The following is a 14,244-nucleotide window of genomic DNA, read 5'->3' as shown; positions in this document are numbered from 1 at the left end:
AATGCTTACAGGCTGCTGCTTCTTTTATGTTGTTATTGCTGTCATTGATTCCTCTCTGTATTTCATCCAGCCACAGAAGTGCTGATTCATCTTGAGATTCCTGGGAAAAGGACAGTAAAAAGCCTTGACAAAACTGAATAACAAGAGTTCTCTCAATACTGTGATAGAGCTGCAATATACAATCTCTGCTTTGCAAAGTTCTAGAACACAAAAAAATGATTTGACTGTTTAAAGTTATCAGTGAAACACATTCATATTCTATTTACTGACTGGAAAAAGATCCTGTTCAGATACAAATCTCTGAAAGTTTTGATGTCTAGAAGAAAAGAATTTGCTGATACTGCTGGCATAGAATTCATTCTACTACAGATCAATAAAAATTGAAACATTTTTATTTCCACAATATGTAGGCAAAGTGGTCTGAGTCACATAAAATCACACATTACCAGGAAGCACTGTGATAGTAGGAGAGAATAGCAGAAGGTTGCAGGAAGTTGGCGTTCTTTCAAAATCCCTTATTTGGAAAGGATCCTTGTGTATATTTAAATACATGTTATATTAGAAAATAACAGTGAATACTCTCATAGAAAGACAGCTCAGCTTTAGTAATGATGACTTAGCTTATGCAAACATTTCTATAATTAAGCAGCAGAATAGGTACCCCTCTTCTTTCAGGCCTAAAGTGCATGACATTAAGCCCAATGTAAAATAGAAGGTGTAGTAGAGTGGGATCAACATCCCTACTAACCAGCCCTACTGCCCAGGTTCACTGGTGATACCAGCACTTCAGCAGATAAAACAGAGTTAAAGTGATATCTAAAATTGAATCCAGTAGGGTGGGTGGTAAATTCATGCTAAAGAGGAAATAGGAGTGTTAGGCCTACAACAGACTAACGATGGGAGAAGTTGGAATGTATCAATTAAGAGAGATATAGGAAAATATACATACATACAAATATTTCAGGGAAGAAACCCAGCTAGAAACATGTTCAAACTAAAACAGTGTGGACAAAGAAGCAGCTTTGCGACGAGTATCCCTGGTTAGTGCTGAACCTCAGGCCAAAGATCTAATAAATCTGATATTGACAGAAACTACAAAGAGAAAACAGGGTAAAAAACCACTGAAGACATGTTCTGCAGCTTGCATCATATATGTAAACAAGGTAGCAGAATATATGAATAATATGAAGTGGTGTCAGACAATCACAGGACAGTGGACACATACTGCTTATTTTAGTACCAAGTGAGAGTTAGCACTTGAGAGAATGTGTAATAAATTCCCTAACTGCCACTGAATTTAGAGAAAAGCATTGAGAGTTCCTAATCTAGTATCCAGCTTTTACACTTTAAATACAAGAACAGAAACAAATACTGCTCTGGAGATAAGCACAACTTATACTGAGCCTCACAACTAGCCTGGAAGCTAGACCAAGGCTTGGGCTAATTTTGCTTGCTGAAACAAGCTGTTGCTATTTGGCATTGAAGGGAAAGAAAAGGGGGGGGGGGGGGAGGCAGAGTAAAAGGAAGGGATCAACAACGCAGCAAATGAAAATAGGGGAAAGGTTTTAGAGGCTGCAGTCTGTGGAGCGGTGGAAATCGTCTGAAGAGAGGAAGTAGGTGGATTGTAGGAGCCAGACAGCTAACAGCGGGCAGGGAGGCAAAAGGCAAAGCAGAAGGCAGTTTTCCTAAGGCATTTTTGTACATGTGGCTTCTTTCCGTCTTTGCCTTTTGCTAAACTGAGATCATCACGCTCTTCTGCAAGCCCAGCTTTTCTCTGGAGAAGAGTACAGAGTTCAGCCACGTGACATTTTGGTATCTGAATGAGACCCTTGAGGATTTACTAAACACACCTCCTGATTTTTCCAGAAAACACCTTTGTACTCCAAATATCTGTATGCACAAGTGTCAGTAGAACCCTGCATATCAGCTTCAGGCTTGTGGTAAATGAGGAGTTAAAATGCTGCTGTAAAGCAATTTTATCTCTGTGTTGGGCTGAGGCTGAAACTGAGTCATGTGTGCATATTTGGATACGTCACACCCTCTTGCTGTAGTAGACAAAGAACAAATTAGTTCCTTACCATAAACCTCATGCTTACAGGATGCTTCTGGAGGACAGATCAATCATTCTTTAGTCCCTTACAGAGGGGGAAAAAGCCCCCACAAAACGTCTCTTGAGATGAACTAGTGCAGCACCATTGTTCAGCTGGCTGGATTTCACACACTACAATGAAGATCCTGTTTTTCACTGGACTGCTCTCTTTTACCTCCAGTCTTTGCACTACAGGTGAGTCCTCCTTTCTGTATCTATTCCATCTTTTAGTCAATAACATGGACTTTTTGATAATGCTGTTGCTCTACCAGCTGTGAACATGAAATTAATTGTACATGCATGTACCAATTATAAAAAACTGTTCCAGGATGTCTCCTTTAAAGCAAATTTTTATTCTTTCACTTCAGTGACACCTTACCTCTGCCAGTCATTTCCTAGAAAGAATTTTTTTAAGGGGACTTTCTGCACTTACTGAAGACACATCTTTTATCTAATATTTTTGTAACGATACAATAATTTTAAACCTGCAGTGTCTTGTTTTACAACTTTACAGATGGTGTTATTAGAAGGAAATGCTCAGATGACTATTGTGATAAAAATAACTAAAGGAAATGATCAAATAATAAACCTTCCTAGAATTAAAAGTGTTTTGAAACCAAGCTCATTTTGAAAAGTTGGTATACATAAATATATATAGACACACATATATAATATACATATATATATGTATTTATACCTATATCTATCCATCTACACACACACCAGACAATGCAGGCACATGTATGACTTTTAATGAGTGATTAAAACCAGTTCTCTGGAGTAACCATAAAAAAACCTACTAAAAATTATGTAGCCTGCTAATTATTATTTTAAAACATTCTACTGTAAATCTGACAGTGAACATTAATAAAACTATTCTCTTTATTTTATTCAAATATGGAAAGATAAAAAAAGGTTGAAAGATTTTCACCCATATTTCAGTTTACTTCTGAATTCCAGTTTCATGGTGCATGCTGAAGGTTTTACAATAAGTATTTTTGCATTAAATGCAACTAAGAAAACTTAAGTGACACAAATACTTGCACAGTTGTTTACTGTGCAAAACCTATTTTACAACACATGGCTTTAAAAAGCATTTTGAACACATTTGTGCTTCATGTGAAGATGTCAATGTCTCCACAAATTTCTCAACTAATGACCAAGGAACAGGTGTTAATAAAATAGTATTACTGCTTTTGCCCACATGCTGACAATATTTACTCAGAGATAATTTTCCTGCTGCTTGAAAAGTTTTATTCACTCCCCTGTAAATGACACCTAATACTTGCCCAACCATTTATTTTCAATTCTTAAAACATTGCCCTTGCTCAGGTATGAGAACCTGAGAAGATCTGGTGTGCACTAGTCAGAAGCTGAAGAAAAGCAATTTCACATGTGAGACCAAAAAAACCAAGGGTAATTTCAGTTTTCTAATTTGAAAGTTTCAGTTTGTCTTAGGCTAGAGAGTGCTTTTTGCAACTTTTGCAATCATTAATTTCGTACATGAAGTGACAAGGATAGTAATGGTGTTTGATCAAGCCCAAACAAAGACTGCTTATATGATGAATGACCAACATTCCTACTACTGGGAAAAACCCTCGACTGGTCATAAGCATTACAGAAGTCTCTTATGTTTTTTACCAAAGATTACTGAAAACACTCAACATGCAGAAAGATGAGCTTACACTACATTAATGATGAATTTTCAAGATTTGGTGTGAAATGATAAATGAAGACTGATGTCTGTACATTTGAACACCAAAAGCAGAGGAGAATATCCCCAAATATTTTAAACTTCTATTGCTTTTCATGTAGAGATGGTTATCTTTCTCTGCTCCTGAGTTACATGGTTAATACAGTAGTTTGTCCTTTTTAACAATTTTCACTTTGTTTTATTTTTAAGCTTCAGAATTTTCATGGAATGGCTCTGCAATTAAAACAGTGTCTCTTATCAAAACTTTTCGGGGAATTTCAGCGAGAGACTATGATTACATCCCCCCTTATGCTATAGAGGGGGAAACAACAACCATCCATATCAGAGAAAACAAATGCACTTCAAAAAAGTCAAACGACTCCACGTTAGCAGAAGTGAGCAACACCACGCTGGAGTACCTCACCAGCTCTCTGAGCACCCAGCTAATACCTGCCGTCTACCTCAGTGCTCTGTTACTGGGTGTGCCTTCTAATGCCATCATTCTGTGGATGCTACTCTTCAGGATCCGCTCCGTGTGCACCGCCGTCCTCTACACAAACCTGGCTGTCTCAGACCTGCTCTTCTGCATCGTACTGCCCTTCAAAATAGCCTACCATGTCAACGGGAACAACTGGGTGTTTGGGGAGACCATGTGTCGGGCGGCCACGGCGGTGTTTTACGGCAACATGTACTGCTCCATTCTGCTGCTCACGTGCATCAGCGTCACCCGCTACCTGGCCATCGTCCACCCCTTCACCTACAAGAGCCTCCCGAAGCGCGCCTACGCCACCGCAGCCTGCGCCGCCGTCTGGGCCGCCGTCTTCCTCTACATGCTCCCGCTCGCCATCATGCAGCAAAGCTATTACGTGAAGCAGCTGGACATTTATACCTGCCACGACGTGCACAGCGCCTGCGAAACTGTGTCCTCCTTCCAGTTCTACTACTACGGGTCCTTGGCTGTATTTGGGTTTTTAATACCGCTCGCAACTATCGTGTTCTGCTATGTCTCGATTATACGAACACTCAAGACTCACGAATGGTTCTGGTATGTCAAAGTCAGTCTTTTGATTCTTACCATCTTTGCTATTTGCTTTGTGCCAAGCAATATAATCCTTATTATCCATCACATCAACTATTACTATTACAACACAGATAGGCTGTATTCTTTTTATCTAATTGCTTTATGTCTTAGCAGCCTAAACAGCTGTCTTGATCCTTTCCTTTATTTTCTGATGTCAAAAATTAGAAGTCAATCCAATATTTATCTGACAATGGTTAAAATATCCAGGGAAAAATGAATTTATTTCTATTACTGGAATTATGGCTTTGTACAGTACTAACACAGCAACAAATCTCAGGTGCGACATTTATACTTCAAGTAAAATGGGACAGAAAACACAATTTCAGTTAAATTTACTTCCTTCCACACAAGGAATATCTCCAAAAAGTCACTCTCCAGCTCTATAACTTTATTACATGTGTTGCAACACCTGTGTACCTAGATTCAGGGAAGCAGCTCTGCATCTCCATTTCCTTCTGAGATCGCTTTCTGGCCATGGAGAAGCTGCCAGATTATCAGGCACCCCAGCTTCTAAATACCAGAAGAGGAGTCAGCCTCCAAAGAGCAATTCTAGGGCAATTCATGACACTTGAAATTAGCTCTCAGCCAACAATCACTGCAGGAACAGTGTTACAAAAACAAGTTTTTGGCCTAGTGGAAATGGGAACAAGCACTTTGTACATGCCAGGGAGCAGTCAAGAGCAAGTACTGCCCAGGATGTTGGAAATACAGAGTCCCCATAGGTTCACAAAACTAGTAAGTCTACAGCAGTGGATGCAGAACCTGACTCTTCCAAGGCTACCTCTCCCATGAAGCTGCTTAACCAGCTCTGCACTGGAGACTTGTTCTTCCACTTTGTCAGCGCCTGCACTTCCCTAAGCCACAGGGATTGCTGGGAGCTAACCCTTATCAGTGTGAATCCAGGCATATATTACTCTTGCTTGGTAAGCAAAACAGAGAAGCTATTTTGTAGTCTTCTCTATTTCCACATCCTCACAGGAAATACCTACAGTGTTACAAACACTGCAGCTCGCTACCATTGACTATTAGTAAAACAATGGGTCAATTTTTACCTTTACAGAAACTCAAAACCTACTTATATACTAAGTTCCTAGAAAATTACCTCAGTGGTTGTCATTTGAATTTGTAACTGCAGCATGTAAGTGGGGATAAAAATGTTTTATGTTGTTTTGATAATAGTATTGTAAAAAACCTTTACTTAAATAAACTGAGTTGTACTGGAAAATGCCTCAAGGGAATTTGCAGCCTTGTGAGGGTCCCCTTTTTCTATTTCTTCTGGTTCTTAATTTAAGTTAGTTTTAATCCTGCCATTCCTTCAACATGCACAAGAACAAATTCTAAAGATAACTCTAAAATAATTAAAATATTACACAACTGTTGAAAATATAAATGAGGTGAACTCAACTAAAACCTCTGTACCTATCACACAAAAAACACTACAACCAAACATAGTAATTTGATCCATCTGTTTAGCTTCCCAGCTATCCACAATATGCTCCCTTAAGACAGAGTTTCTCTCTTCACTGGGACCCGAATACATTTGCCTTGAAAAGGCTTTCGGAACTGTTAAAAGCTGTGGTTTAAGACTTACAGGACAAAATGAGTTCCAGGTTTGTGTTTTCGGTTTCAAGCAAGGAACAAATAGGTCATATTTGAGATGAGAACCTCAGATTATAAGGACAATGTGTTCTGGCAGATTTGGGTGCAGACTCCCCCAAATCACCACAGCTACGGGGAAGTGACAGCAAGCTGCTTAGAATAAGGGAGTAGGTTTGACACGTATGTTTTTCCAGATGTTGGGGCAGGAAGTTTATAGGGAGACCTATCTGATCCTTGTAAATCAAATACTTCCTTTTACCACAGCTCACTCTTAAAACATGCTAAACACAAATTCTGAGATCTGCTTTATAAACAGGGATCAGAAAAAGTGGAAAATAGACTTCAGAAATTGCGCTCCCTTTACAATTGTGTTTGGATTTTTTTTTTTAAGGAAATGTCAGTCTAAATTGTATTTTTACCTAAAGAATGGCCATATCTATGATTGATCTCTGTTAAGAGTAAGTATGCATCTAAGTGTTTCTTTTGGGAGCACTGTGCCTTATTCTCTTCTGAAACAGGAGCAGCACTCCTGTCCACAGAGAAGGTGCTCTAAGTAGTTGCCAAAAGACTGCAAAACCAAAATAGCTCAGAAGAGAAAAGCCAGCAGAAGTCTCTAGGAACATCAAAAATCTTATAACGAAAAACTTCAAAGAGACTGTACAATTTTTGTGCCAGAATTTGGAAATGCTCATTTGTTTCCTACGAGCACATTCGCACCAGGACAGGAGTAGGCATCAGGTCTGCATCTGGGGAGCACTGGGGCAGCTGGCAAGAGCGAGCCAGGGTAGGACTGCTGTGTCCTGCAGGTCTGTGCCTTGGGGACATCCTGGCTCCCTGTGCATACACATGGCATGTCCTGGGTCAGCACTGTGCACAAACACTGATCCCAGCCCATCCCGGACACGTGAGGTCAGAATGCACAAAACCCTCCTCAGCACACGTGGTGAGAGAGAAGGCTTTTCAGCACTGAGGGCTCAGTGAAACCAGCCCTTACCTGGGAACCCTGGTGAGAATTTGATTTGTGCAAACACCTTTCAAAAATTCTGACAGCATGGTTTCACAGCAGGTTCCCCGGGTGGGGTGACACGAATGCTGGCAGACAGGTTACGAGCAAAAGTTTGCAGACTTTCCCTAGCTCACCATGTTACCTCAGGGACACACTGCGTGAATTTTAATTGTGAATTTTAATTTCCAGACACTGGGCATTTTAAGTGCTGTGCTAGTAGCTCTAGCTAACCTTCAGTCACATCCTGCAAGCTGCTAGGCTGATCTTTGTTTATGCTTCCCTGAGCTGTAATGCTGTAATGCTAACCAGGCCACTGCTTTTGGGGGAGCAGATAGCATCCAGCTGAAATAAGTTTAAACTGAAGGCATGTGCAAAACCAGCAGCTTGTTATTGCATGATAAAGCTGCAAAAGAAATATGTACAAAACTCCACTATAATAAAACAACATAAGCAAAGGACACTCCTCAAAATACTTCAAAAGATTTGATAAACAACACCACAGTTGTGACTTCTTTTTGGCAAAACCTCACTTTCCATCCATACTGCCTGATACTGTCCTTGTATCTGTATCCTTGTACAAATTCCTAACTGAGAATTGCTGCTGCCCGTATTTTGTAATAGCTGCAGCAACCTAGTAGAATTAAAATGAGATTACAGCAATAGCAAGACATATGCAGAAAATGCCTTAATTTTAATACATTAAGAATTAATCCATTTTGCCAGTAAGAATAAGTTATAGTGCAAAATTACTTAGTGCCAGTTTGCTGTCACTGGCTTATTTACAATCTCACTGGGCAAAGACAATGCAAACATCAGGGGACGAGCACAGGGACACAGAAGCAAGTGAAAGGAATTGACATTTCACTTCTCACAGAGAACAACAGTAAAAATTCTAACCTTGCATTTTTGTGCTTTGGCATGGTGCAAAACATCCTGATAATGCCTTGCATTTACTGGTCTCACATCTTGCAGCTTGGCTGTGGGCAATAGCAGGGCTTCTAGAGTTTTCTCAGGATTTCCTTGGTCAACTGCTTCATTAATGTGTCCGATTGCAATGATTCCTGTGAAACAGAAAAGTTATTTAAGATGCACTTACCAAAGAAAGTTGCAACTTTTCGGATATCACATACAAACAAAGCAGTAACATGAAGAACAGAAAAATCACAAAACAAGAAGCAGAGGCAGCAACAGCAGCTGATTTTAAATTATTTTTGTTCTTATATTAATTTGATGCTATACAACTTTCCTTCCTATCACAGTTATTGATTTACTTGGATAAAACTCTTCCTAAAAATCAAAATTATCCTTGGCTAAAAAGGGAAAACAGATATTTCTATTTTCTGGGAAGAAGCACCTACATGAAGCTTAAGAAAAAATTAGGTGTCACATATTTGTGTGTTTAACATATTGGCTCACAGTGATGTAAGTTTTATTTTCAAGTGATTTCAGACTACATTAGTTGAAACCCTGATTTGGACAAATACATATATACTGCACTTCCAGCTACAGCATTACATAGCAACTTAACCTCATTTCTTGTAATTTCTCTGGAAATAACCAATCTAACAATACTGACCAGTGGCACTCAGTGCTTCAGTCAGGAAGTAAGGCCAAATGTATTAGGTAAAACCTTAACTCATTTTCTTCAGACTGGGCCCAGCAATTTCAAATCCATTTCCTCCTGCCCCTAAACAGTACTGAAATGCACTGCTTGTATTCCCTAAAGGGAACCACAGAAAGGCATCAGTCAAGGGTTTCACCATCACCTGTGAGGGATGACATCCCTGCTCCCAGGGGATCGTCCCTAAGCAAGTGTCTCTAGACCCACCAGACCCACCTGGTGAGGTCACAGATCCAGGTCATCATAAGGCTTGGGGAATGAGCAATTTTTCCAAGGTGGTCCAAAAGAGGGACTATGCAGATATGGGACTTGCTTAAAGAAACAGAGGCTTCTCTTTTTCCTCTTCTCTCTGCCCATCTGGCCTCTCTAAACATTCCCAGGCAGAGGTCAGTGTCACTGAGAGCAAGAGCAGCTATTTTGGTACTGAAGACTTTCACTGCTGCTGCAAGGTCTGTTCCAACTCCTAACAAGTGCAGAGGTTCAGACAAAAAAGCGACTCTGCCAGTCAAACTGCCCAGCACCCCACCTTGTCAGAGGTTACACAGGGCAAGTAAGCTGTGAGGATCCATGGCAGCCACTGGACTAGATTTAGGAAGCAATTATCCAGCCAGTTTTAGAAATTCTGCAATATAAAATTTCCCTTACCAGTATGAAGCAGCAGCATGCAGGACACTAATGGCCGTCCAGGAAGGGCAGGAGCAGCCTGTGTCTGACAAAGGCTCTCAAAGTGCACTGAGACTGCTTCCAAAATGGGCAGGCAGTCTGAAAGCTGCCTCTTCCTGCTCCAGCAAATTTGGCATAACTTGATAGCCTCAAATTTCTACATACAGTGGAAGAATTCGGTGCTTTAGCTTTTTTGAGGTCCAAATGACCAGCTATCACATTTAATATAACACCACCCTCTTATGGCAAAACAGTTACCTTCAACTTCAAAAATAAACTCTAAATCCATTCACTTGAGAACACATGGGCATAAGAATCTACTTGTCTGACAGGAAATCAAGCTACCCAAAAGGAGAGCAAGACAGATATTTGCATTGTCTAACTGCTTACTGACTCCATTGTGAATAACAATCACTTGGAATCATTTACACATTAAAACACACTTTTCAATGGAACACCGCTTGTAATTTCCTCCTCTATCTCCCAATATGCTCTTTTCTTACAACTGCAAAATCCCCACAGTGAGACCATCCAGGGCTGGAAGATACTGCCAAGCAGGCAGAACAACAGCATTTTTAACAGTGCAGAAGGCAGGCACCCTGTGATATCCTTCAGTTGTCTAAAACAAACAGGAATATTTCAAGAGCAGTCAAAGATCATCAGGTTTTCAAAAATTTTAAATGCTCTTCTCTTTTCAGGAGTGTCTGAAGGAGGCCACTCAGTTCATAAATTTACATACCAAAAACCTGACTATGACCTCTGCAGGCAATGTGGAGGAAGAATTACTTACTTTCATTTTCTTCTTGAATTTGCATATTAACCATGTCAATGCAGTTCTGGATATCATTCCAGCTTAAATAATCTTGGCCTTGAGATGAAGCCTCTGACTTAATAGACAATAGTGTATCAGCATAACTATAAGAAGATATAAAATACATAAGTGTATTTCATATATAAGATAAAGTGCCATAAAGAATTAGTCAGATGTGTCATCCATCATTTAGTGACTAGTACTTTTTTTCCAATGACTCAATTTCAGACAAACTCAGCTCTTGGCAGAAGTTATACAGACATGCAAGCTGCCTGTTCTACACATGCAATTCAGGATCTGAAGAAATGGCCCTCTGAAGAAATTCAGAGAACTTTTCTTGTTTCTACGGCATGATGGCAATACATACAACTTGCTATGTGGTGCAACAGATAAATGTGGGGGAAATGAGTCAGCTTCTTGCTCTAGAAAGCTACTGTTGCCTTCTTGACACTAATTCAAAGACCAGAATTTCAGTCACTAGTATCAGGTAGTAGCATCTCCTGCTATCTCCACGAGGAAGATGATGAACCATGGGCAAGGGACTAAAAAAAAAAAATTATGCCCCTCTTCCCACAGCTCAAAATCATCCAAGCACAGACTCTGTAGCCTGTGTCTACTTTTCCTAGAAAGCTCACCAATCAGATGAGCTTCACAGTACTCAACACTTCCACTACTTTACAGTAGTGCAAATTCACATGTATATAAGTTAAATAATTCTCGTATTCCCAAATCAAGCATAGAACTACTACAGTATCTCAGATAAAATACATATCTTCTATTTCCATCAGAAGCCTGAGGAATGAATGCCTGGCAGAAAATAAAAAATAGGAGAGATTCATAATTTCCTAATTTGATTTGTCTTTCCAGCATCTAGTAGCCTGTGTTTAAGGGTTTCTGGAGCTGGAGTCTGTGTATCACTTTAATTGCAAACAAGTCTACACTCCGTTAATTTACCTGCTCTATTTTAAAATCTTATGAATTATTGAGGAATTAGCGCTACTATGGGTTTTGTGAGATGACAGCTTTTTAAAATTTATATTTGATGGGTACAATATTTATTTTATTAAATTCTCAAAAATCCCCAAACAACTAGAGCTACTAGAATCCGATTCTACTAACCTTCTCCACAACATTCACAGTTTTGGAGACATATTTCCCCTAAATTCTCTCTTCAAGAAAACACAATCCAAACAAGTCCATCTCTTCTGATAGATAGCCATTGGACAGCATCTTCCTCAATGAAATTTTTCTAGTTCTACTCTATCTCTTCTGGTACTGAGCAAGTCAAAACTTCCTGCGATATTCAACGTATGGTTGACAGCACAGGTTAACATAATGGCATAATAACAATTTATTTAGTTGTCAAGTCCAGCTAATTCCTACCTGCTTGATCTGTGTTCACTGATGGTGTAATGTAAAGATTGGGTCAGTATCATTACCAGAAATGCTGCACTTGGGACACTTTGGGGCCATTCCTGTTTATTTCTAACATTGCTTCTCTTGCTCACAAGCACTACCTTACATCAGCAGAGGCAAAGTAGCAGATTAGTTTTGCTCCATTTTATGCCATTCCTCTCTCTCTCACCAAAACACTGGCCTCTTATTCCTAATCTGACTGCCTTCCTTCTGGCTTTGAGACACCCAGATTTGTGTCCCCAGACAGCCTAGTGAAGATCTTCAGCTTCTGTGGCCCATTGCCTGCTAATGCCTTCCAGAAGCACGTGGAGCCTTCCACCCCCTGTGCCAAGGGACAGGAACTGGTGCACATTTCCATGCTCTCCCTTGCATGCTGGGGGCACAGGTCTCTTGTGTTGCCTGATTTTTTACTGATTGTCAAGAGAGCAATTGCAGTAACAGCACGCCTGTGTAAGTCAGGCAAGTGGGAGGGCAAGCAGCTGGCAGCCAAGTGACGGCTATAATGTAACGTTGAACATAGGTGCATGCCACAGCATTTTATTCACTCATCCAGCAAGCAAAAAAGGGCTTGGCCATAGCTCAAGAGATCAGCTAGACCCCGAGGCATTAAACACTATCTCATTCCAAAGACCATCTTTCAGAACTGCAAGATGGTTAGTGATTAACAGTTTCCAGCTACAGTTTTTTCACGTTTTAGTGTCTGCAAAAATCCTTGTAAGATCTTCATGTTTGCTTTCTGGGGATATTTTCCCTACAACTTACATGTCTACAGACTTCAAGGCTGTTGTTGCTTATGTTTAGATTCAACTAGTAAAGCAATTGTCACACTCTTCCTTATTAATTTAATCCACAGATGTTTATCTTGCAGCTCTTTCAACTTCACAGCCACAACACAGGACAGCCCACCCCAAAAAAAAGCCTACTATTTTTTTCAGAAGTTGCCAAGTCTCATCAGACAAGACAAAATGAACCTTTACCGTTGCAAGTTTTCCTCTTCCAGATTATTGAAGCCAAGGCATGGGTTTCTGAGATGATTTTTTATCATTAGGATGTCCTTATTTTCCAAGGTCTGGTTTAGCAACACAACAGCTGACAACATTTCTACTGCAATAGACAGTTCATCATGTGCCAGGTAGTTCTGTAGGACAATAATGTACTGCAGTCAGGAAGCTAAATAAGCAGTGTAACAGATTTGAGTTACACACTCTAGATACCATCAAGGAGATGGGTTTGATCTAAGAAGCCTGGAAAGTGTCCTGGTCACAGGCATGCCAGACTGACCCAACAGCAGTGGTGGAGCTCAGTGGGTTTCTATGTTCCATCCAATCTGCCTTTCCTTCTTTTGCCCCACAATCTCATCTCTTCTGATCCTACTCATAACAGGGGATTACTTTCGTACACAATATATAAACCAGAGTTAGTCCTCATTAAGAGCATGCAACAATTAAAAAAAGTCAGTTGATTTGTTGCAACACAAGAGCTCAGCCAGACTGAAGTGTGGCAAGAAACAAACTATGCAATTAAATACTGCCTTTTCAACCAAAATGATTCATGCAATACATAACACCATGGCAAGAGAATTATGTCTGATTTTACACAACAACATGCTAGGTTTGTGCTCTTTCATGGTCTGGCTACACAACATCAACGAGCAGGTTGTAAGCTTTTCACTCTTACCACAGCATTCTGTTGTTGGAGGTTGAACAGCTCAGTCTGATAGACAGCAGCAGCAAATGAGTGAACAACAGGCAGCTGTGCCTCAGGTTTCATCAGTGCAACCAGTGTTTTACTAGGATCACAGTTACGAATTGCTGTATTGATATTGTCAACCGCTATAAGTTCTAAAGAATAGCAGGGAAAAAAAGCTTATTAATCTTCATATGCTGTTTGCTCTTCATGCTATGTAGATAACAACTGGGTTATTTCAAAGAATATAATTTTCTGTCATAAAAGAAAAAAACATTTTTGTGAAATGATATGACTGCTGAATGTTGCAAAAGCTGTCTCTGTTCAAAGGTACCGAGCAAATAATGGACTGGAGGACTTTAAAATTTCTGGACTTTTAGAAATAAGAGACTACTTATTGCACCTCTAACACAAAACAAGGAGCTGACCCCACCCTAGTACAGAGAAAGATCAAACTCCTCCTGGGTGTGCTTGCAGCAGGTACTGCTGCGTATGTCAGCTCCAGCAACTCAGTTTTGCTTCACCCCAAATGCTCCCTTCCTTCTGCACCACATCTCCTCTCTCACCTCTTCCTTTGGC

General features: G+C 40.1%; 2 protein-coding genes across 2 annotated transcripts in view; one reads left to right on the top strand and one right to left on the bottom strand.

The window, feature by feature from the left end:
- The window catches only part of IQGAP2 (IQ motif containing GTPase activating protein 2), a 123,347-nt gene that overhangs the window by 28,555 nt on the left and 80,548 nt on the right, over positions 1 to 14,244 (bottom strand). Inside the window, exons 12-16 of the mRNA XM_058044307.1 lie at positions 13,657 to 13,820; positions 12,957 to 13,117; positions 10,543 to 10,667; positions 8,366 to 8,529; positions 10 to 100 (exon numbers count right to left, since the gene is read on the bottom strand). Coding sequence (XP_057900290.1) covers positions 10 to 100; positions 8,366 to 8,529; positions 10,543 to 10,667; positions 12,957 to 13,117; positions 13,657 to 13,820 — 705 coding nt within the window. The remainder of the gene's footprint in view (positions 1 to 9; positions 101 to 8,365; positions 8,530 to 10,542; positions 10,668 to 12,956; positions 13,118 to 13,656; positions 13,821 to 14,244) is intronic.
- F2RL2 (coagulation factor II thrombin receptor like 2) lies at positions 2,127 to 5,080 on the top strand. The gene is made up of 2 exons (XM_058044308.1): positions 2,127 to 2,284; positions 3,993 to 5,080. Exons 1-2 carry the CDS (start codon positions 2,227 to 2,229, stop codon positions 5,078 to 5,080), a joined length of 1,146 nt encoding a protein of 381 aa, XP_057900291.1. The 5' UTR covers positions 2,127 to 2,226.

This window comes from Melospiza georgiana, chromosome Z (assembly GCF_028018845.1).
Source record: "Melospiza georgiana isolate bMelGeo1 chromosome Z, bMelGeo1.pri, whole genome shotgun sequence".
NCBI lineage: Eukaryota > Metazoa > Chordata > Aves > Passeriformes > Passerellidae > Melospiza > Melospiza georgiana.
The sequence above is the reverse complement of the archived record's forward strand: the minus strand, read 5'-3'. Positions and strand labels throughout refer to the sequence as shown.